Source organism: Dermacentor variabilis, chromosome 4 (genome assembly GCF_050947875.1).
Source record: "Dermacentor variabilis isolate Ectoservices chromosome 4, ASM5094787v1, whole genome shotgun sequence".
NCBI lineage: Eukaryota > Metazoa > Arthropoda > Arachnida > Ixodida > Ixodidae > Dermacentor > Dermacentor variabilis.
In genome coordinates, this window is record NC_134571.1 from 190455419 (window position 1) to 190480173 (window position 24755).

Sequence of the window (24755 nt, forward strand, 5' to 3'; positions counted from 1 at the left end):
GTTGGCGCAGGACAGGGGTAATTGGAGATCGCAGGGAGAGGCCTTCGTCCTACAGTGGACATATAAAATAGGCTGCTGCTGATGGTGATGATGATACACTAACCATAACATTAAAATCATAAAGAGAATTCATACAAAGCCTGTTCATTTCATTTATTCTAAGTTTAAGCGCACCGATTCAGTGCTGACATATGCGGCAGAGACTTGGAGACTCACAAAGCTCGAGAACAAATCAAGGACTGCACAAAGAGCGATGGAAGGGAGATTGCTAGGCATATAGTTAAGAGACAAAAAGAGAGTGGTTTGGATCAGAGAGCAAACGGGTATAGACGATATTCTAATTGACATCAAGAGGAAAAAATGGAGCTGTACAGGTCATGTAATGCGCCATTTAGATAACCGTAGGGGCATTGGACTTACAGAACGGGTACCAAGAGAAGGAAAACGCAGTCGAGGACGGCAAAAGACTAGGTGGAGCGATGAAATTAGAAAATTCGCGGGCGCTAGTTGGAATCGGTTGGCGCAGGACAGGGCTAATTGGAGATCACAGGGAGAGGCATTCGTCCTGCAGTGGACTTAAAACTGGCTGATGATGATGATGATCATGATGATGACGACGACGATGACGATGAAGAACGAGAGTAGGACGTACGTTGGAATTAGCACTGTATATTTCACTGACGTTTCGGCTGGTGGACCAGCCTTTGTCAAAGCCTACAGGGACGAATGCCCGTAGTGTGGGGCCTCACCAACCCGAGCCACATTACGTTGGAGTGCACACTACACAACATAGAACACCCCGACACGAACACCACGAGGGAGCAATGGGAGGCACTGCTGTCCAGCTCGGCCCTCGACGGCCAGCTCAAGCTGATACAGAGAGCTGAGAAGATGGCAAGAGCCAGCGAAGCCCTGGACTAGGGGCCCCGACCATTAGCGGTTTTTCTGATTAGTCTTTTAATAAAGTTTAACTATCTATCTGTGGGCGCGTCGCAGGGTGTACCATGGCGTGGCACTGCTCGGTACGCGCATCTACGTGGTGGGCGGCTGCACGACGGGTGACACCTACTTGCGCACCGTAGACGGCTTCGACACTGTGACTGGCGATTGGGAGCACTGCGACTCAATGCATGTGGCGCGCGCCTTCCTCTCCGTCGCTGTGCTTGACGGCCACCTGTACGCCATCGGTGGACACACCGGTACGAAGCCGGTGGAATGACGTCAGATAAAAAAAACATACGTATTACAAAGTTATTTTCAGGAAGACCCTTTCATTGTCGCTTAGTGAAAGAGAATGCGCGCTTGTGCACTTGTCAATATGACAAGCTTCAATTCTTTGTCTTGATGTTGTTTCTCGAGGACTTAGCAAGGTGGCTACGTGGGCTTGTCGACGATTCATAATGGCAGTAAATAGCGCGAAAAAACACGCTACTTGCGCCAGACGGGCAGATGCCTCAATAGGAACTTGCGGGAGCACGCTGATGATGTACAAAATGGAAAGGAAGACTTCCTTGCTCTGCAGGCTAGCACGTGTGTGTGTGTACTGCACAATTTCAGCGAACCAAAGTGATTTGTGATTGTCAGGATGAGCAAACACCTGTAATGAGCGAGGCAACCCAGATGGCTACAGAGAACGATGCATCCGTGTGAGCAAACCATAGGTTGCGTTATCCAGTAAAGAACTCAGATGCTTGGAAGGTTGAAGCATGCGCAGCGGGCGTCTGTGATTGTCCAAACTTTCACTCTTTCGTTTTTTGGTTTTCGTTGGTTCTTTTTTCTCGCAGCTAATTGGTTTCGTGTAACTAGTTCCGCGTATGTGTATACTTCCAACTATCATGCACCAAGATTTAAAAATGTGCACATGCCACGTAGCTGGACGGAACCAACGTAATGTTGTTTGTCGTCGCTTGGACATACTCAGAGTATGTTCGTAACTAGTCTGTATTATATAATGAACTTTTCAGTTATTATAATTAGATGAAAAGCGTCAACGAGAAAATTGTAGAGCAACATGAAAAACTTCCCATACAGCTTTCTGTTACTCAATACGTGCTACATAAAAGTGTTTTTCCGAGCGTGAAAGAAACCCGCGAATATATGAAAAATTGTCGCGCGACTTGCCGCTCCAGGCTCTTGACATTGTTGCGGCACGACAATATAAATCCTCAGCAGTGAACAGGCAATTACTGGCAATCCCCTTGTTCACATGAATACGTTCATTATATAGTGATTTGGTGTATCCAGGGACAAAATGAAGCAACGAGGCAATCGAGCAAGCTCACTTACTCAAGTAAAAAGCACCGACGAAATGGATAATACGCATTGCGAGCGCCCTAAAGTGCACCTCAGCAACACCAAGAAGAGCGCTTCCGATGCGCGAGGTTCTATCAACCTCATGCGGTCCACTTCCCTCAATGTCGGCACAGTGCTGACCCAGCGCATCCACAGCAGAGAGTGCGTCCTATAATGTATAAGGCGTCGGGCGAGGCGGCTCCTCGTCGCAGCAGAAGGTGCTAGCAATGACGCCACACACGTGTCGTCTCGATAGCGTTTCTCTTGGACACGCTTCTAGCGGGCAATTGTCGCAGGTGACACTTTAAGGCGCTGGGCGCGGAAACCCTGAGTTCCATATATGTCCAATGTCGAGTTCGTTATGAGGGCGCTGTTTTATATCGGTATCAGTCAGTGAGCAGTGTGCGCTCGATATGGAGCGATATATGATTCGCTTTGCCCGTGTCCTTTGTGTTCGAGTTCGACTGTAGTGTGCCAGTTTTAGGAATGAGATCCCCTTACTTGTTATGATGTCACGCTCATCTCGCTGATGTCACGCTCATCTCGGCACAGGCTACGTGCGCACAGCCAGCGTGGAACGCTACATACCGCATCGAAACCACTGGACGATGGTTGCGCCACTGAGGAGAAGGCGAAGTGCTGCGGCGGCTTGTGCTTTCAGGGGCAAGTACCTCGCGGTTACTGATTTCTAACTTCTTGTCAACTGAAATTAAAGTCCCGCACAGCAAACGCTAGCATGTCGCTTACGTTCAGTGAACTTCTGCTTGTTTTAATAGAGGGATGTGATGGACTTCCATTACCTCTATAGCGTATCTTTAGTTCGGAAAAGTAAAGACAGTGAGCTCTCATTAACACGAACTTGGTTAAGCCGAATTCTCTCATATGACGAACAACATAGGAACGTTTGTTTGGTTTTTTATAGACTCAGTGCAAAAGAATCCGCTTAAGACGAACGGTATCAGAAGTACTCCGGTTAAGACGAACATTCGGAGTGACCGCAACCGCTACCGGTCCTGGAGGCTGCAGGGCCTGTGGTGCACGTCAACCATCGACAGAGGCGAAAACAAGAGAAGGAAACAAAAGAAAGTTGCGGTAACGTTTCACTTCGTAAACGTGGGTGACGCACAAGGGTATGGGTGCTACAGCGCACACGAAGCTATCGGACTTCTGTGCGCATCGCAGATCGTATTCGCGACAGGGCTCGCGCGGCTGTGGCATATGCAGCAGCAGCCGCAGTAGTACGCCCCCTTGTAAACATTCGCTTACTAATTCGACAAGCATGGTGTCAGTGCGCACAGGCAAACATGAGCACATCACACTCTATGGCTGCGGATCGCTGTCAAAACGCTGGCGAGAGAACTCGCGGCAGCAGCAGCGATCGAACTGACCTTCGTGCTGTCTATCACTTCAGCGCAAACTGAGTGCCGAGAAAACAGCGCAAGCAAAGCTGTGAGCCATCACCCCACCTAAACTGTGGCCCCAAAGCATATCACTTTCAAGATAAACCAGGAGACACACGGACACGGTGCGATTCGGCTTCCGATCCGACGTGCGGCGCTGCATGTTCGAGCATGCCATGCGGCATACGACGATTTGGACCACACGGTGCGTGCATCCGAACGATCGAGCGGCGCGTAAGTTCCGCCCAGATCCAGCCTCCAGCTTGTACGCTCCGATGACTTGATATCTACATCGAGAAACGCAATATAAACAACTCTGCAGAAGACCGCTTCGCTTTACGCGAACACTGTGAATAAAAACTTGGAGGGCGCCTAAGCTTCGTCTTCAAGAGTGGAACGCGATAGCGTTTTCGCACCCCGTTCGCACCGCACACTCATTCCCTCGGCATGCTCTTGAGTCACACAAAGACGAAACGTGCGCCTGAGCAAGCAGAACGAACCAAAGAACTCGGTGTCTCGGAGAGAGAAACGATCTACGCGAGCCAAACGTCGTGATCGGCACGGACAGCCGGGCCGCGACGCGCCATGAAGGCGGACGCGATCATGGGGCTGACGCCTCGATGGGATCGTCCTCTATCTCGCTTGGGAGCACCACGTAGACGCACGACTCCTCGCCAGCATCACGCCACACATCGCAGAGGACGGTTTCCCACCAGACGCGCTACGGTGCCGCGACCACGTCATAGGCGTCCCGCATCGGACGCTGCACCTAGGTATCGCGCTGTGAGCGGAAAGAGGGGCCGCGTCGCCTAAACACGAGGGTTCCAGCGACGCACGCTGGAAGTTGGAAAAGGAGAGAGCGAGAAATCTTATTAAACGCAAGAGTATTGGGGCATCCTCGCACCGGTTCCCGCACGGCCCGAATGCGCTCAAACGAGACGAAGGGCAGAAGCGGGCGAGTGGCGCGCCACTTGTCGAGGCAGCGCCGTACATTACGAGGAGGGGGTCTTCTGTGTTTGCCGAAAGATGGCTCTGCGTGTGCGCCAAGCGCAAAATGTAGCGGAAACGTACTTCGCTACGCATTTAACTGCAACTTCTGTAATTTACATGCTCATAATTACCTATATACACCGCAGTATAACTTTCTGCGGCACGTTTCTAAGGCAACATGCATTCACTAGAGGCGCTTTTGCACCGCTTTGAAACATCGAACTCACGGCTGAGTGGTAGCGTCTCCGTCTCACACTCCGGATACCCTGGTTCGATTCCGATCTTGCCCATCTTGCAAGGTGTTTTTATTTATGAATTCCCTTCCGCCATTTTCCGCTCACCGCCGACGACACCGGCTTTTCTGCGACACGAGCTCCTTAGCGCTGTCGCGTTGAAATTATACCCCAGAACACTTCACGACGGTGAGTTCTCCGCTGACGGCTCCACTAACAGCCAGCGAGAGGGCCGGTAGACCTAGGTAGGCGGACGCTGTGGCCGACGGCGCTTGCGATCCAGCCCGAGCTCGTCGAAGAGCGCTTATTTTTGCCAAAACGATTAACACTTTCCACTTAGATCGCCCGTAATGAAATACATTTGGTTTACTCGACGTAGTCATTGCGAAGGGCAAACGTGCAAGCGAAGCGAGCAGCCGCGCTCAGATGGTCGGTGTGTGCTGTCTGCCACCGAAATGCCCTCGTATCGCGACTCTCTTTCTCGCCACTAGCTTAATATTAGTGCACTAGGCGATGCTTTGCAGAACAGGCACATGTTCGACATAATTTTACTGAACTGGTAATTATTTCATGTCGGAAAGAAACTGCAACATTCAAGGAAAAAGAAAAGACGGCGAGAAACCGCCCGCCGGCGCCGGCTCTTTGGAGAAACGTCGTCACATGCTAGCCGCGCCCTCATTGGCTGCGGCCAAACGACGGTGCGGTTGTTGGACGCGTCGGACGATGAAAATCTGCCCGGTTTGTCGCCCCAATCCGGCTCTTCGGCACGGCAAAACACCTCGATTCCGGCGCGTCGGACGCCCGATCGGACCGTGTGTCTCCCGCTTAAAGCCCACGCGACCGCGCGCGGCCGAAGTACGACGGCCCCTCTCTCCCCTCCCCCGCGCGAAGGAAGACGGCACGATTCCTCCCCTCTTTTCCCCCTTGCGCACGCGAGATTCAGCCGCCATCGTTGGCTCACCGCAGGTGCAGCGGTGGCTTAGAGGTAGAGTATCCGCCTCGCGTGCAAGGGACCGTGGTTTGAATCCGAGTGCCGCGCAATTTTCCACCGGATTGAAAAAAATTCGCGTGTTGATAAAATAGCACAAACAGGTCTGGAGTGCGGCCTGATATCGGTGGCCAGAACCGGTAACGCACTCCCTCTACCAGAGGATTGGCTACCCTGGAGCAGTACTTGGCCACAACCTCACATATGAATACAACAATCAAACCCCGGCCCTCAGTCTCCAGCAGCTGTGAAGCAACTGACCACGGCGGCGGTCAGACCTGCGATGCAGCAGAGGGTGCTAAGAATACCTGTGTCCGAACAGGCCACCATTGGAATCTGAACCTGGCAACGTTTAACGCTAGAACGTTATCTAGTGAGGCGAGCCAAGCAGTGCTAATCGAGGAATTAGAAGGCAGTCATGGGATATAGTAGGGCTCAGTGAAGCTAGGAGGAGAACAACTCACATACAGTGCTAAAAATCCGGCACGTCCTGTGCTACCGGGGCTTAGGAGTCGAATTCCTGATTAATAAGAATATAGCTGGTAACATTCAGGAATTCTACGACATCAACGAGAGGGTGGCAGGTCTGGTTGTGAAACTTAATAACAGGTAAAAATTGAAGGTCGTAAAGGTCTACGCCACTACATTCACTCACGATGCCCAGGAAGTCGAAAGCTTCTATGAAGGCGTGAAATCGGCGATGGGTAAATTCAAAACAAAATACACTGTACTGATGGCCGACATCAATGCCAGCGCAGGCAAGAAGCAGGCTGGAGACAAGTCAGTTGGAGAGTATGGCATAGGCTCTAGGAATAACAGGGGAGAGTTATTAGTAGAGTTTGCAGAACAGAATAATATGCAAATAATGAATACCTTCTTCCGCAAGTGGGATAGTCGAAAGTGGACGTGGAGGAGCCCGAACGGCGAGACTACAAATGAAATAAACTTTATACTCTGAGCTAACCCTGGCATCATATAAGATGTGTACGTTCTCGGCAAGGTGCGCTGCAGAGACCATAGGATGGTAAGAACTCGAATTAGCCTAGACTTGAGGAGGGTACTGAAGAAACTGGTACATAAGAAGCCGATCAATGAGTTAGCGGTAAGAGGGAAAATGGAGGAATTCCGGATCAAGCTACAGAACAGGTCATTATCATCACCATCAGCCTGGTTACGCCCACCGCAGGGCAAAGGCCTCTCCCATACTCCTCAAACTACTCCGGTCATATACTAATTGTGGTCATGTCGTCCCTGGAAACTTCTTAGTCTCATCTGCCCCTAACTATCAGCCGCCCCCTGCTACGCTTCCCCTCCCTTGGAATCCAGTCCGTACCCCTTAATGACCATCGGTTATCATCCCTACTCATTACATACCCTGCCCCCCCCCCATTTCTTTTTCTTGATTTCAACTAAGATGTCATTAACTCGCGTTTGTTCCCTGACCCAAATCTGCTCTTTTCTTATCCCTTAACAGAACAGGTATTCGGCCTTAACTCAGGAAGAGGACCCTAATATTGAAGCAATGAACGACAATCTTTTGGGTACCATTAAGGAGTGTGCAATAGAATTCGGTGGTAACTCCTTTAGACAGGATACCAGTAAGCTATGGCAGGAGACGAAAGATCTGATCAAGAAACGCCGATGTATGAAAGCCTCTAACCCTACAGCTAGAACAGAACGGGCAGAACTTTCCAAGTTAATTAACAAGCGTAAGACGACTGACATAAGGAGAATATGGATAGAATTGAACATGTTCTCAGGAACGGAGGAAGCCTGAAAGATGTGAAGAAACTAGTAATAGGCAAGAATCAGATGTATGCATTAAGAGGCAAAGCCGGCAATATTATTACTAATATGGATGAGATAGCTAAAGTGGCTGAGGAGTTCTATAGAGATCTATACAGTACCAGTGGCACCCACGACGATAATGGAAGAGATAATAGTCTAGTGGAATTTGAAATCCCAGAAGTAACGCCGGAAGAAGTAAAGCCTTGGGAGCTATGCAAAGGGGGAGGACAGCTGAGGAGGATCAGGTAACAGCAGATTTGTTGAAGGATGGTGGGCAGATTGTTCTAGAAAAACTGGCCACCCTTCATACGCAATATCTCATGACCTCGAGCGTACCGGAATCTTGGAAGAACGCTAACATAATCCTAATCCATTAAAAAAGGGACGCCAACGACTTCAAAAATTATAGACCGATCAGCTTACTGTCCTTTGCCTACAAAGTATTTACTAAGGTAATCGTAAATAGAATAAGGAACACCTTAGACTTCTGTCAACCAAAGGACCAGCCAGGATTCCGTAAAGGCTACTCAACAATAGACAATATTCACACTATCAACCAGGTGATAGAGAAATGTGCGGAATATAACCGACCCTCATATATAGCTTTCATTGATTACGAGAAAGCGTTTGATTGAGTCGAAACCTCAGCAGTCAGGGAGGCATTACGGAATCAGGGTGGAGAAGAACCGTATGTAAATATACTGAAAGATATGTATAGCGGCTCCACAGCCACCGTAGTCCTCCATAAAGGAACTAACAAAATCATAATAAAGAAAGCGTCAGGCAGGGAGATACGACCTCTTCAATGCTATTCACAGCGTGTTTACAGGAGGTATTCAGAGACCTGGATTGGGAAGGATTGGGGATAAGAGTTAATGGGGAATACCTTAGTAACTTGCGATTCGCTGATGATATTGCCTTGCTTAGTAACTCAGGGGACCAATTGCAATGCATACTCACTGACCTAGAGAGGCAAAGCAGAAGGGTGGGTCTAAATAGTCTGCAGAAAACTAAAGTAATGTTTAACAGTCTCGGAAGAAAACAGCAGTTTACGTTAGGTAGCGAGGCCCTGGAAGTGGTAAGGCAATACATCTACTTAGGGCAGGTAGTGACAGCGGATCCGGATAATGAGACTGAAATAATCAGAAGAATAAGAATGGGCGGGGGTGCGTTTGGCAGGCATTCTCAGATCATGAACAGCAGGTTTCCATTATCCCTCATGAGAAAAGTGTATAACCAGCTGTGTCTTACTAGTACTCACGTACGGGCAGAAACCTGGAGGCTTAGGAAAACGGTTCTACCTAAATTGAGGACGACGCAACGAGCTATGGAAAGAGGAATGATGGGTGTAACGTTGAGAGATAAGAAAATAGCAAATTGGGTGAGGGAACAAACGCGAGTTAATGACAGGTTAGTTGAAATCAAGAAAAAGGAATGGGGAAGGGGCAGGGCATGTAATGAGGAGGGAAGATGGTCATTAAGGGTTACAGACTGGATTCTAAGAGAAGGGAAGCGTAGCAGGGAGCGGCAGAAAATTAGGTGGGTGGATGAGATTAAGAAGTGTGCAGGGACAAAATGGCGACAATTAGTACATGACCAGGGTAGTTGGAGAAGTATGGGAGAGGCCTTTGCCCTGCAGTAAGCGTAACCAGGCTGATGATGATGATGGCTCACCGTCGCACGCTTTCACTCACACACATAGCGTTCGGCGCGCGAGGACAATGGTATCACGAGACCAACCCGGTACCTTCCGTATCGCAAACATCTCTATCATTTGCTAGAGGAGGCCAACCCAGCGCACCTCTGCTGACCTTCCTTCTCCACGACGCTTTGCCTCATTTCTCATTCCTCACCTCACTCAACGTCACCAAGACTTTCCTGTAGGTGGCATTGCTTTGCCGCGCGCTCCTTCGCACTTTCGCTAGCTCGGAGCCTGCACCGATGACCGATGACGCAGCAGATGCCTGCTTGAACTCCCTAGTAAACTTTTTCCAGAAGCACAGAGGCACAGAAGGATCTTTAAGGTCAGCAGGTGAGATGACGTCGTTAGTGGCAGCTCACCACTTTGCACAGAAGCGACAAACATCCACCACGGACTGGATGAAACCTGTCAAGAGTATCCCCCACTTGAGTACAGTTTTCTATAAAGTTCAGCTAATAAATGCTTTTATGACATTTTACCTCCGTGGTAAGTCTACTTCATTTACCGTTTTGAAATAAGATATCTTGATATACCTGGTCATGCTCCCAATTATTCGTCTTAAAGGTAGTCTACGATCCAAAAGGGAAAAATGTAAGTGCATCAATCAATCGTCTCTCTATCATATTGCGTCGCCTGTTGCATATGGCATAGTAGCAATGAAATTAACTCTAAGTCGACGTCATTGTAAAATGCATAATGCATAGTGGTTGAGATTGACGCAAGACTTATCTCCTTACTTTGTGCTTGCGTTTCTGCAAAATACACGCAAGAAATTGAAGCAGTTACAGGACTGTTGTCTGCTTACTTAATGCAATATGCTTCAAAAGAGGCGTTCAACATTGCGACTGGATACACATACGCTGTTCTGTTAATTGGAAGACAGAAGGGAGCATAGGCCGTGATTGAGAAAAACAGCTTGGTTTTCTCAGCCGCCTAATAAATTTAGGCTGAGGGCCATCTATGTCTTCCAACGATGACATTAGCTTATGATTGTGCCTTCGTACTTGGAGTGGTTATCTTAAAAAAAAATCGGGAATGCTGTTTCGCTGCTAACTCGTTTTGAGAGAGCCTGTGTATTCTCGTGTACCGACATGTAATAATAAAATAAACACATATGAAGTGTTTAATGTCGCCAAGAATGGTGGAGAAATTAGGCTATTTTTCTTTGCGGCAAATTTCCTCGATATGTGCACTTACAGTGGCTAATATTATGAATTTGTGAGTTACGGCGTCCCTCGGTTCTTCTTTCTGCCATTTCTTATGTTGAATGTATTTTTCAGTGTTAACGAACGCTCATGGACACGTGAGTTGGAGCTAAAGTAACCACCAAGAACGAAATTGTTGATATAAGCCCAAGTGAGAAGCACCGTCCCTTATAACGAAATCCTACGTTTCCTGGGCACAAGTCCTTCCTGAAAATCTTTCCTTTACTGCTTCGGACACTTCGTAGGAGAATAACGAAATTTTTGGCTGCTTGCACAGGTTACACCGGTGCAATCTTGATAAGATGGCGTCTGTACTAATTAAAGCGACTTCAATGACTCCTATGCGCTAGTATGTGCTTGATTTTGGCCTGTATCAAGGTGACCGCGCATGCGCGCGTGCAGGAAAGCTTTACGTTAGTGGCGGAAACTCTGGCGGGGACGTGCTCTCCAGCGTGGAGGAGTACACCGCTGAACTAGACTCGTGGGTCCTCGTGATGTCCATGCCTAGTCCACGATCGAACCATCGTATGGTGGTGCATGACGACAGCATCTACGTCATCGGAGGGTACAACGGGCGCCGCCGCCTCGATTTAGGTGCGTCCAGTGTCACAATGCCTGATTTCACGGAGCTATCACGGCCGCAGCGTGATATGAAGCATCCAAGCCAATTTGGAAATGGCCCTCTCGATTCGATTCCAGAAAAGTGGCATAAACCACATATATTATAATCAGAGAGATCTGGTGTTGGAATATGCACGGTGCTTCACGTATATAAAACCGAGAACGAAGGTTTTTCGGAGCTGGGAATTCACGATAAGTTCCTCGACACTTCACCACTCAGCCCGATATTTAGCTAAACAATGCGGTGGTCGTATTGGAGTGAATATCTCGATTCGAGGTAGCATGTATTGGCTGCTAAGATGTTTTGCTACTTCTTTGAAAGTATGCCCTGGAAGTTATTCAGATGGTCATGCCTGTATAGACCTTTTCATCGGGCGAGGAGGATAGGGCGCGCGGAAAGCCCTTCCTCCTCTGTGGCTTGGGCGATCCGGCGCGGCGCTGCCTGAAAGTATTGCTGCCGCCTGCTGCGGAACCATTTCGAGATGTTTTAAATCGTACTTTGTGAAATTTACGCCATGTTCGTTCATATAAGATCGTCAGGGAAGTCATTCGGTGTATCGGTAACTACAGTAGGCGGAAATATGTCTTGAGGGCGCAAGAATGTGACGTGCTTTATCAGCCGCGGTGTACGCACATTATCAGTCGCGGTGTGTGTACGTGCTGTGAACTATTTTGCTTATATCGGTTTTAATTCAACAAAGAAAACCGGTCTCTTTGTATTACCAGCATTAAATGATAAATCAGCTCACTGTCTGATCGCTTGGCGTAGGGAGTAAAACAAAACATAAGAGCGCATGCTCGTGACCAGCCAACCTACGGCAACCACGAAACATCTAAGCGGCAGGCGCTATCAAATATTTGTGATGCACCGGAATCGTTCTTGCGCATTTCAAGTCTAGTAGGCTTGAAATTACTATATGTCTACGCTAGCCTTCCTGCATGAGGCCGATGGCGCTGCTCAACACAGCGATCACTGCGGTTGGTGAACCAGCACGATACAAATGTAAGCTGTGCGCCTCGGCATTCGCTTCGGCATTGGCTTTTTTTTTCAATTCAATTCAATTCTTTATTCAACATCGTCATGAGGATGTTGGGTGCATCGACAAAAAGCCAGAAGAAAGGCTTGACAGAGGTCGACGCACCCTACAATGACTTGGCAACAGTATCGCAGTGTATCATACGGCATGTGTAAAGCATTCGCAATAACAACGTTGACACAAATGAAACGGTATTTGAACATTACAGGCAAAAACGAAAGCAAGCACAAAGCACTATGACATAAGTGTCAGCAGTACATAAATTAACATCAATTCACAGCGCGTTATTTAACGTCTGTGGAAGAATGTAGCTACGCATTTGGCGACCATAATTCGTTCGCGTTTTAGGCACAAACCACGTGAAGCCAGTGCGGGTAGCATACTTAAGTTCCTTGCATTTCAAGATTGCCAGGTCTAACATGAATGTATTATTCTGTCTTATACTTGTTTTATACCGCCTTAACAGTAAATTTTCATGCAGTCTCATATATTATGGCGTGTATAAAGCCATAATATATGAGAGGAATCGCATAAAAAGAATGCGATGGCTATTTTTGAAGACAAAATTTCCGTAATACGTGTGAGTGCGTCGTAGAGAACGGAACGAACACAACCGAAAAAAAAATTCGGTTATGATCCTTTTTCTCGAAAAAGCAAGAGAAAACGGGTTAACGCCGCAATACGACCTCGCTTAGTCACGCCGCACAACGTCTGTAGATTCATAACCGCTGATGCCGTGTGCTTGGACCATGTGGTATATAGAACAAAAATGTCTGTAATCCAGCACCTACCACTGCTTAGGACGTTCACGCAGTTCGTAAACAGTCCCTTTGCTGGACAAGCTTAATTCAGACTGTAAGGTATGCTGCTATTCTTGCCAAAACTATTTTATTCACGGGCGGAAACCTCATCCATCGAACCAAGTAGTCACGCAATGTAACCTGCATTGAACAGTTTGAACGCTTGTCAAAATATAACATCACAGCTCCTATGGTAGTAGAACGGTACCCACGCTGTTACGATCGTCGGGTATGTTTCATGGCTCCAAAACCGCAGCTTAGAAACAGAGGATAATACTGCAATAAGGTCATATTAGTGAATGGAACATTCTGAAGTACACAGTTGATCTCCGAGTCTGATTGTAGGCTCAAATATGTGCGCACACATCGCGCTGCGTGTTCCGTCCAGCTCATGGAGGATCGTCCACCTCAACGCCAGCAGAAACTCCAGCCATGACGCCTTAAACTACTCCAGCACGTCTCACAGGACCGTTTACCACGTAGAAGGCGCACGTCATACTAAACAGACCGCACGACCGCAAAAACAAACACTAGAACCTACCGCCCAGCGTATACCTGCCATGCAGAACACCGCTTTCACCCAAGCCAGTAAGGCGCTGCTCATAGGCGGCACCACTGCGTTCACAATATGGCGGCGCCTACGAAAAAAAACGGTGTATAAGCGGATGTAACCGCCGGCATATTCGTTACAGTGATATTAAATGACGCATAACATTGCCTTAGTGTGCTTATAGTTAGTTAATTAGTTATTAAGCGTAAGGTGGTATTGACTTGTTTTTAAAGCGTGTACTGAAATGCCCGACATAATTGTTACTGAGGTCAATTTTACGTAATTTGCCGTTCCTGGCTGTAAATAGCGACCATGGACCATGAAATACCGACGTCATTACGTGCTTGATGGCTTCGACTGCTGCCCACTCGTGTTTCCAATGAGCTACGCCTGCATCCAGCCAGAAACAAGCTTTGCGGCCAAACCGGCTTCTACACAACTTCACCATCCTTGCTTAAAATTATAAGCTGCCGCAGACGCCAAGAGTTAGCGATAAGCTGTTCTGCAAAATCAAGACGCCCTGGTGTCCTTGTTCAGCGATCAATATGAAACATGGTGTTGAAAACAGAACTGAGAGCGGTGCAATCGTGTTGTGAAAAGAAAGATGTGAGGTCCGGTTTTCCTACTTCCCGTATCAAATAAGAAAGCTTCTCGTCGGACATTGTCGTACTCAAAATCTGCTAGGTAATGTCAACTGGTCACTGGGCCCATGGACTTCGCGACATGAGAGAATATCAGCTTTAGAGGAAGACTTCAACTCGGGTGCTCCTATCTAAATACATGTAAAAGGAGAATTCGTTTTTCTCGTCAATCACTGCACCAAGTTTGACGACGTTTGTTGCATTTAAAAGAAACACGTAAAATCTAGTGACAGTTTGTTTAGAATTCTTTATTTATATTGTTACGTGTAGAAAGATACAGACGGAAGAGGCTATTTACAAGCTATTTACACTGGACTGGAGCCAGAGCGCCAGGCCGACATTTCCTCGCGCCAAGGGCACAGACCCACTTCGACATCGTTCTCGCGGCGGCTCGTCTCTTGGGTATCTACCGATAATATCGTAATCCTACCCCCCGGCGGCAAAAGCGCCGTCACGGTGCTTTTAAATATTCAACGCACGTGGAGAGTTGTAAGGCTTGAGTCGGGTGACGTGGACAATGTGACTGGTTGTCACACCGGAGGACGTAGTGGGCGTGGCTAGAACAGTTTCATAAGTGACATCGGTCACTTGGCGGAGCACGCGATATGGGCCGGTATAACAGGAAAGCAGTTTCTTACAAAGGCCAACTTTACGCGATGGTGACCAAAGCAACACGAGGGTGCCGGGCGCAAAATGGACATCACGGTGACGGAGGTCGTAGCGTTGCTTTTGTTTGCCTTGAGAGACTTGTAGACGAGTGCGCGCAAGTTGGCGAGCATGGTCAACATGAGCGATAGCATCACGTGCATAAGCGCTAGTTGAAGCTGTGGTGGACGGAAGTACAGTGTCCAGTGGTAGCGTCGGTTCACAGCCATACAAGAGGTAAAATGGGTAAAAGCCGACAGTTTCGAGACGGGAAGAGCTGTACGCAAAGGTAATGTAGGGTAGAGCCAGGTCCCAGTCACGGTGGTCGTCTGAAACGTATTTGGATAGTATGTCTGTAAGGGTGCGGTTCAAACGCTCAGTGAGGCCGTTCGTTTGAGGGTGGTAGGAGGTAGTAAATTTATGCTGAATGGAGCAGGCCCGCATGTTGTCGTCAATGACTTTCGCCAAAAACGTACGGCCACGGTCTGTCAGCAATTGACGCGGAGCACCATGCATCAAAATAATATATAGACAAATTAACTTATATTAATAGTAGACAAATTAACCAAGAAACAATTAAGCATTTTCAGAATGTTGTCGCTGACACTGATTGGAGCTGCATTTTCAATAATACTGACCCTGTGAATGCCTACGACATATTCATAACAAAGTTAACAGACCTTTATAATTTAGCTTTTCCGATTGTGGTGCATAAGATAAACAAGAGGGCGAGAAAACCATGGATAGACGTTTCACTTTTGAAAACGATGAAAGCAAGAGATAAGCTGTTCACCGAATTCATAAAAACAAAGCGCTTAGACTACTTGGTTGAAATTAAGCAGGTCAGAAATAGGATAGGATCTGACATTAAAAAGGCGCGATTTAGCTACTACGAAAGAAAGTTTGCAAACATACTCAATGATCAGAAAGCAATTTGGAACGCTGTGAACGATCTTTTGCAAAGGAAAACTACGAAGGCTATCCTCAGCTTCAAATAGAGGGCAGATCTTGTTCAGGTACTTTACTTGCCGATATGTTCAATGAGCATTTTTTGAGTTCAGGAGCTTCTGATATTTCAAATGGTGCTGTCCAGTCTTACAAATCATATATTAAAACACACGTCTCGGTATCTATTTTCCTAACACCCACGAATGAATCGGAAGTAGCCTCGCTGATACAGAATTTAAGTAACCAATGTGCTGTGGGTTTTGACAATATAAAGGCAGAACCTCTAAAAGCAGTTTCAGAACACATAAGCGCACCATTTGCACATATTTGCAACCTTATTTTGAGCACTGGAACGTTCCCGGAGAAATTGAAAATTGCTAGAGTATCCGTTGTTCACAAAGGGGGTAATGAAAATGACATGAATAACTACAGGCCCATTTCCGTCTTGCGCATTTTTTCAAAAATTATAGAACGTGTCATATATGTACGAATTGCAAACTTTTGTAGCTTAAAAAAATTATAACCGAATATCTATACGGATTTCAGAACAACAAGTGTACTGAAAAGGCCTTATTATCTATTAAAGATCAAATTATTGAGCATTTTGAGCAAAAACATCACACAATTGGAATATTTCTCGACTTTAAGAAAGATTTTGACTCGATCAAGCATGAAATTCTTTTGCAAAAGCTGAATGAATATGGAATAAGAGGTACGCCCCTTGATTTAATAAGAAGCTACCCTACTAATCGGTTTCAGTATACAGATATGCAGCACTCGAAGTCACAAATGGGCAAGATAAAGTACGGCGTCCCACAGGGTTCTATACTTGGGCCACTTCTATTCTTATTTTATATAAATGACATCGTAAACGTACCTCTAACACCAGATATAATATTATATGCCGATGACACTAACGTCTTTTTTTCGGGTCGGGATATGCCTACTCTAGTACAAGAAGCGAACCTTTGGCTGAGCAATTTGTCGCTATGGCTGAGAACAAATAAGCTGGAATTAAACATTAAGAAAACAAAGTACATCATTTTTAAACCTCGGAACCATTGTATTCTCCGCAATCCGCAGCTCACATTCCAAGGAGCTTTGATTGAGCGCGTCCAGACTCAAAAATTTCTAGGCGTTATCTTTCACGAAACATTGAGTTGGTCCAATCACATAGATAATCTTCGCACTCACATATCGCGATCCATTGGCATAATTGGCAAAATAAGATGTTTACTACCTTTCTGGGTGACAAAGCAGCTTTACTACACTTTAGTTTACTCGCGCATACATTACTGCCTATTAATCTGGGGCACAACAAAAACAAATAAAGATAGTATTCACAGGCTCCAAAAAAGAATCTTGAGTATAATCGAAAATGTTCCGCGTCGAACGCCTTCTGCTACACTTTTCCATAAACACAGCATATTAAAATTCGAAAATATATTTCATAAAAAACTAGCGACAGTCATCTACAATCAAATTAAATCGGACACAGATATATTTCAGGATACCTACTCGCGGAAAACACACACGTATAATCTTAGGAAAACCACCTATTACAGTGAAAGGATTCGAACCAACTACGGCAAGCAAAAACTAACGCACCTTATTCCTTCATTTTTAAACTCTAACATGGCGGCCATGAGCATAGTGAATGAAAGCCGATCAGTAGCAATTTTCAAAAAAAAAGATACATGCTTATCTAACGGCGCTTCAAACATGACATCTTTTTTCTCTTTCTCTTCCGTGTAAGACTTCCTTATATTGTATACTTTCTTCCAGAGCTGTATTGTGCCTCAAAATTAAGCCATGGAAATTTCTTCTCGATAAGCTGGTCATATCAATTATGTTCTAGTTCACTTATTAAAACCACGGCTTAGTTCTTTTTTTTTCTCTTCTGCATTTATGTATTACATGATGTATTAGTTTTACATTATGTGTCATTATGTAGTATTATATTTACGTATTATGTATTACAGGCTGAGTGTACTGCAATAATTCTGTTCTTTTCTTTTTTTCCTTTTTTTTACTACATTGATGTATTAGATAGTGACTCGCTGAGTGTTGTGCAATATCCTGGTCTGGGCGGGGATTGGCGCATTGTCAGGCATTCAGTTGCCTTTTCGCCACCCCTTCCCGCTGTACCACTGGATATGTATGCTGAACTGATGATGAAATAAACCATTCATTCAAACCATTCATTCATCATGCAGAAGGAAGTCCGCAACGTCAGTTGCGCAACTGGTCGGAAGAGCGCGGGTTACAGCGTAGCTGGTCGCGTAGTCAGCCGCGACTGCAACCCACTTGTTTCCTGATGTAGATTCCGCAAATGGGCTGAGAAGGTCTAACAATTGCCGCAAAATCTTGAACAATACGACGAAAGTACGAGCATAGCCCGACAAAACTTCGAACGTCTGCGGCTCTCTTTGGAACCGGAAAGTCTCGGACAGCGCGAGTTTTGTCGGGATCAGGCTGCACTGCCGAAGCATCAACGAGGTGGCCCAGAACAGTAATTTGGCGGTGGACGAAACGACATTTCGACGAGTTAAGTTGCAGCTTCGCCTTTCGAAATACATCAAGTATAGCTGTTAGACGCTCAAGGTGAGTGTCGAACGTGGGCTAGAAGACGATGACGTCGTCGAGGTAGCAGAGACACGTGGACCATTTGAAACCACGGAGCAAGGAGTCCATCATACGCTCAAAGGTGGCAGGGGCGTTGCATAATCCAAACGGCATTACTTTAAATTGGTATAGGCCATCAGGTGTGATGAAGGCGTTTTTTTTTCTGTCCATATATATCGTCAACAGCAATCTGCCAGTATCCAGAACGAAGATCGATAGAAGAGAAATAGCCGGAACCGTGGAGGCAGTCATGGGCGTCGTCTATACGTGGGAGCGTGTAGACGTCCTTCTTAGTAATGTTGTTCAGATGGCGGTAGTCTACACAGAAGCGCCACGTGCCATCCTTCTTCTTAACCAACACTACAGGTGACGCCCAGGGACTCGAAGAAGGCTCAATGATGTTTTTGTCTAGCATTTTGTTGACTTCGCTTTGAATTACTCGGCGTTCCGACGCAGAAACTCGATAAGGTCGTCGGTGAATAGGAGTAGCATCGGCAGTAACAATCCGATGCTTGACCGCGAGCGTCTCGCCTAAAGGGCGATCGTCGAAGTCGAAAATATCTCTGTTGGACGATAATACTTGGTAAAGGTCTTCAGCCTGCGCAGAAGACAGGTCCGTCGCAACCATTTTCTGTATCTTGGGATCGGCGGCCGAGGCTGGCACGATGGGCCTGCTAAGCTCGCAAGAAGCATCGGTCGATAACGCTGCCACGTGATGGTCGCTGAGACAATCAACGTTGGCAAGGCAAATACCTTGCGGTAGAATTTGCTTTGCTAATCCAAAGTTAAAGATAGGTATGCGAGTGCGGTTCGCAGTAATAGTAAGTATACTGTGAGGCACGGTAACGTCATACTGTAGTGGAATGTCGGGCAGAGGAGTGACGAGGTACTCGCCATCAGGGACTGGTGGGGAAGACAAGAATTCAATATAGGCTATTGATTTTGGAGGCAGGCGAATAAAGCCGGTGGGGCGTAACGGCACTGGGGTGCGTCAGAAGGTTCTGCGAGAATCGGCAACTCAAGGCGAAGGGTACTGGCAGAGGAGTCAATAAGGGAAGAATGCGCGGAGAGAAAGTCGAGGCCGAGAATTAGGTCGTGGGGGCAATGAGCAATCACGGTGAAGAGGACAGGGGTGTGGCGGCCGGCAATGCTGACTCGTGCCGTACACATGCTGATGATCGGTACAATATCTTCAACTTCTTATTAAAAACTGGCAAAATCGCAAATTTTCAGGAAACTATACTATCAAGTTTACAACTCTAAATCAGCAACGAAAAATGATATCACAATTACGTCACTTGAATCTAACAGTACAGCTAAAGCGGACAAAATTGATATGTTGCACTTGAATATCAGAAAATTTAGTAATACGGAAATACAGCCTTGTGCAGAACGTAACGAATTCACGTAAGGTACAAATTGACATATTGAATTTGCCCGCTTTGAATGACCTAATGAATACCGTTTACAGAACCGCGATATCTTTTCTTGCTGCAGAGCTATTAATTTTAAACTTCGTGCATCTATTTTTATTCAAACTTCCGAAATTTTGAAATGTTTTGTGCATAATTCAGGCCCTAAATCTAAATTCCACTCCCAACTGTCACTACAATTTAGCTTTCTCTCTCAAATGCAACAAATTTCATTGAAATCGGTCCAGGGGTTATCTCAAAAAAAACTTTTTTTGCTTTTTCCATGTATTTGAATAGGCTATGCCAGAGTTGGGCTCGAGCTAAAGCTAATGCCGACGATTGCATCCCTCCTTACGTTCCACGAGGAGGCACGCAGGAACATATCAGTACAGTTGTTTGCCCCGAAACGAACTCACTGGATCGCTGATTACAGCTTTGCAAAAAACATACTCACCAAAGAACGTTTCTAACACGAGGAGATGCTAACACTTCGCTTTCGTTCGAGTAGAAAGTACTGCTTGCTCCTAGCATCTTTTACTTTTTGGAGAGGCCGGCTACGTATACATGTAGGGAGCAACGCCGAACTCCTCAGAGAAACACAAGCTCTCGAAATTTACCCTTACCGTCTCACCAAACCACAGCGCCAAACCACCTTGCACCGTGCTTCATGTATGGCGGCAGTGGCCCGTCCGGACGAACACCAATGTTGGCATCACGAGGCGCCCAACCAATCACAGGCGGAAACGAGGCGTGCAAGCTGCCCGAGTCTGCTGCTGCACTTCTCGTCGAAATAAAACCTGTTTGCGCTTTATTTCGCTCAATTTCCGTGCGATATTCGGATTCGGTGGGTTGAAAACCATTACGTACAGCTCCTCACTGACTTTTTCTGGAAAACTCTTCAGCTTCCCTTTAAAGGGGCACTAAAGGTTAACATTAAGACAGCGTGGACTGTTGAAATACCATCAGAGGAACCTCGAAACGCTTGTTTCTTGCGAAGAAGAGACTTATTTTAAGAGAAAATGCGTTCTGAAGCTTCCGCGTACCTCTAGCTCAGTTCAAATAGCCCGCCCTCCAATCGAGGAGTGGTGACGTCATGGTCTCATAGTGACGTTGCGCCGTCGGTCAGTAAAACGGCGCCCGCAAACAGCACTACGGCTTTTCTGCGCAAAACGCAAACGCGCGGCCAGAAACAGAGCCAAGACCGAGCCTACAGCAGCGCGAAAGCAGAACTATGGTGGCTAGCGGAAGGGAAAGCGCGCGACGATAAGCTGGTTCTTTATTTTATGACGCCAACTTTGACGCTCGTTGCAATGTATGACGATGACAACGACGCATTGGCTCGCGATGCTGGTCTCGACTTAAGCAATTTAAGCACTGATGAACGTGACCTGCTGTTGAGGGCTCGCGCTGCCGGCGTCGTTGCGTACTAATACGACGGCAACTGTATGTCATGGCTGTACATATTCGCACATTTGTAGCTTTTCCTTCGTGAAAACCAAATGCCGCACTAACCGCCCTGTCTTCGACCTGGAGTCTTTCTTGCGCTTCGGAGAATGCAGGCAAGACCGACGGAACAGCGCTACGGAAAAGCATTGCTTTGAAAGGCTCTCCACACGACTTCAGTAAGTCGGCGTTGAACTCGTAATACTCTGGACGAAAGGGCAGCGAGCACACTATGTGGTTTTTCGGCTCTGCTAACGCGATGTGACAGAGGTACGGCACTTAAACACTTCGAACGGAGGTTCACTCGTTGGCACACAGTGATGAGTAACGTTGGATTCGCCGCTGCAACTGCCCTTGGCCAAGTTCCGCGGACCGTTCGCGCATCCCACGTTTTCATGTGGACGTGGACTTCTCGCTGCTTGTTCCAAATCCCAGTTTCGCGAGCCAGCAGAACCAGTGCAGCACGACGCTATAACGAAACACCTGAAACTCCAAAGCGCACGCGGTGCAGAGTCGAGCGTGCAGAGTCGAGCGAAAACGAAACCTTTCGACCATCCATACGAAGGGTAGCGTCAAAATGTTATTTTTTTCTTAGAATCGAAGAGAAGTAGATAAGTAGCGTTTTCTTCCGTCTTATAGTTAATGAAATAGGCTATAGCATTTCTTCCGTCTTATAGCCTAATCACCACACTTGTGTGTGTGTGTGTGTGCGTGTGTGTGTTCGCATTCATTGCATGGTGATCTACGGGTGTCGCTTCCACCACTGCGCAGTGCTGAAAAACGTGGGGAACGTGGTGCGCGAGTGGGAGGATGTGGCTCCGTTGAGCGTCAGCCGCAGCAGCTTCACTGTTGTCGACTTCAGAGGGGAGATATACGTCATCGGCGGCGTCACCGGTGAGTGCCTATCAGGGCTGTTACCGCCGAATCGCGCTCTACCAACTAATGGGTTATCTGGGATCGGGAACGTAGCGAGTGCTCTCAGACAAGTTTACGAGAAGGCGACGCCGACGGAATGGCGCGTGCTTACACTCTACACTCTAAAAAAAGTTTGCCCCCTTTAGGGTGTGTATCTGCCACACAACCATGATCGTCATCTGCCTTGATGCGTTTCCTTTCTTTAACGCTGCTAGTCTGGTACTTTCCAGTAACGAACGGCATGCGCGTTATCAGGATGACACAGCATTCCAGACAGGAAAGTAGCGGGCGCGGCGTTTTCAAGAAAGGAAACGCATCAAGGCAGATGACGATTATCGTTGTGTGGCAGATATACACCCCGAAGGCTGCAAACATTTTTTTAGAGTGTAAGAAAAATGTACACCCTTTGAGCCATATCTTGCCACACAACGATAAACGTCATCTGTCTTGTCTGCATTTCCTTTCTTTAACGCTGCGAGCCCGGTACTTCCCAGTAACGAACGGCATGCGCGTTATCAGCATGACATAGCAATGCCGACAGGAAAGTAGCGGGCGCGGCGTTTTCAAGAAAGGAAACGCAAACAAGGCAGATGACGATTATCGTTGTGTGGCAGATATACACCCCAAAGGTTGTAAACTTTTTTAGAGTGTACAGACTATATAGAATCTGTACTACTGACAATCTGTAGAAACGACGCTGACGACAGCAGAAAATGAAAATACGTTTCGGCTCTTCTGACGGCAACCTTCTTCACGACATTGTGAACCGAAAACTCCCGTCAGCCGAAAAACGTCTTTGCTTCATTTTCCTCCATGGCATGTGTGTGGTTTCGATGGTCTGCCGACAAAACTTTGCTTTCAATGTCTACTACCCTGCTTGACGTCAAGTTCGCAGTGCTAATACCAAATGCGCGCGTGCATGGTGAAACTGTTCTTCTTACTGGCTTGGTATCGTAAGTATACAGGTCCTATACGTGTTTAGGAAACGTCAGTTCAGCATGATTTGTGAGACTTCCTCGAGCGTTTGACACGTTTCACTGAAGTTCCTCTGGTGGCTGGTGTACACGTTTTGATGGAACGGAACAAAATTACACCACCGTTATTTGGTGCTGGCTAAGACAAGTTGCACCGAACTGTAATATCTTTGCACGAATCTTCAATCATTCACAGAGAAACGTGTATCGGAAATAGCCGAGCATTAGGCTGGTGAAGCGGTCGCCATGCGCTCCCCCCCCCCCCCCCCCCTATCTCGCCTGAGCTGTTAATAACGCGCGCGAACGTCCCCTGCTACGTGGGAACGACGAGGTCTGCGACGAGTAGTTTGATGTCTGCTTGCATTTGTTGCATTTCTGCCAACTCCTCTTTGAAGATTTCTTGTCGGCCTATCCGTAGAAGCATTAGTGGACAATTTTAGTGGAAAGGAAGGGCAAAAATATAAGTACCCCCCACCACACACGCACACGCACAAACACACCCGCAGCCACTGCGTTTCGCTGCCAAGAACTCAAATGATTATCGACAGTTCCATAGCGAAATGACTTGTACAACTTCGTAGTCAGGCGCGGAGAGTATCTTAGTATATCATCAGTAATATTGATTTTTGTACATTAGAGAGATTGCGGCTTGACACCAGAACTGGACTGGCCTTTCGGTTCCGAATAGCAGAGCACTGATTTGAAATATGCACTTCGATAAAGCCTTTTGCACAGATTGGCAGCGCTGGAAGTTATCCGCTTTTCATTACACTTAAAACGTCTTATAACCAAAATTCACAGTTATGCTCGCAGAAGTGACACACCGGCTGCAAGGAGAAGCAGTTGGCTCGTTTAAAGAAAGTGTAAACTATAAGGAGATATCTTTACATTGACTGCAAAACGCGTTCTGTTTGGCGTTTAAGCGCAAGATTATGGTGCGTGAAGCTGCGTGTGTCATGTGGCGTCCATCACTGCGCGCCTCTGTAAACGCAGATGGTGGTTTGACGGCTGTGGTGGAGCAGTACTCGTCCGTGTCCAATACGTGGCGCTCCCTGGTGGCTCCGCTCGGCCAGCCGCTCGGCGCTATGGACGCGTGCGTGGTGGTGGGACTGGCCGCCGCACGGAGGCTGTCTGGCCGCTAACGAATGCTCTGGTGTGTAGCTCGCCGCGCTGACTTTCCGGCTCCGTTGCGCTTTCTCGCACGCGGCAGTCAGTGCACGAAGGGCAAAGAAAAAAGTAAAGCAAGAAACACCATCCATATTAATAAAGAAAACACTTAAGTTTCTACATGTGTAGGCTACCTATAGAGCGTCTCTAAAAATTTGACCGTGTGTACGTGCGCGGATGACTTGCAAGCTTTAGGCAATGCCTGCTTTTGTTATGTTTAAAGCCTAGATTAGCAGAGGCCTTGGGCATTGATTTTCTTCTATTTACAAAAAGTCCCTGTACGTCTCCGTTGCTTTCGTGTCAGTTTGATGGGGAACACTACAATGATAAAGTCGAGCCTCATTCTTAGTTTTAGAATAAAACAAATTATGCATCACTT

The 24755-nt window shown here is 47.0% G+C and overlaps 1 protein-coding gene across 1 annotated transcript; it reads left to right on the forward strand.

The window, feature by feature from the left end:
- The first annotated feature begins 622 nt into the window (after positions 1 to 622).
- On the forward strand, positions 623 to 24351 carry LOC142578480 (kelch-like protein 40). The gene is made up of 5 exons (XM_075687862.1): positions 623 to 648; positions 997 to 1199; positions 11001 to 11192; positions 22092 to 22214; positions 24203 to 24351. The coding sequence occupies exons 1-5, from the start codon at positions 623 to 625 to the stop codon at positions 24349 to 24351; spliced, it is 693 nt and encodes a 230-aa protein (XP_075543977.1).
- Positions 24352 to 24755: the final 404 nt, after the last annotated feature.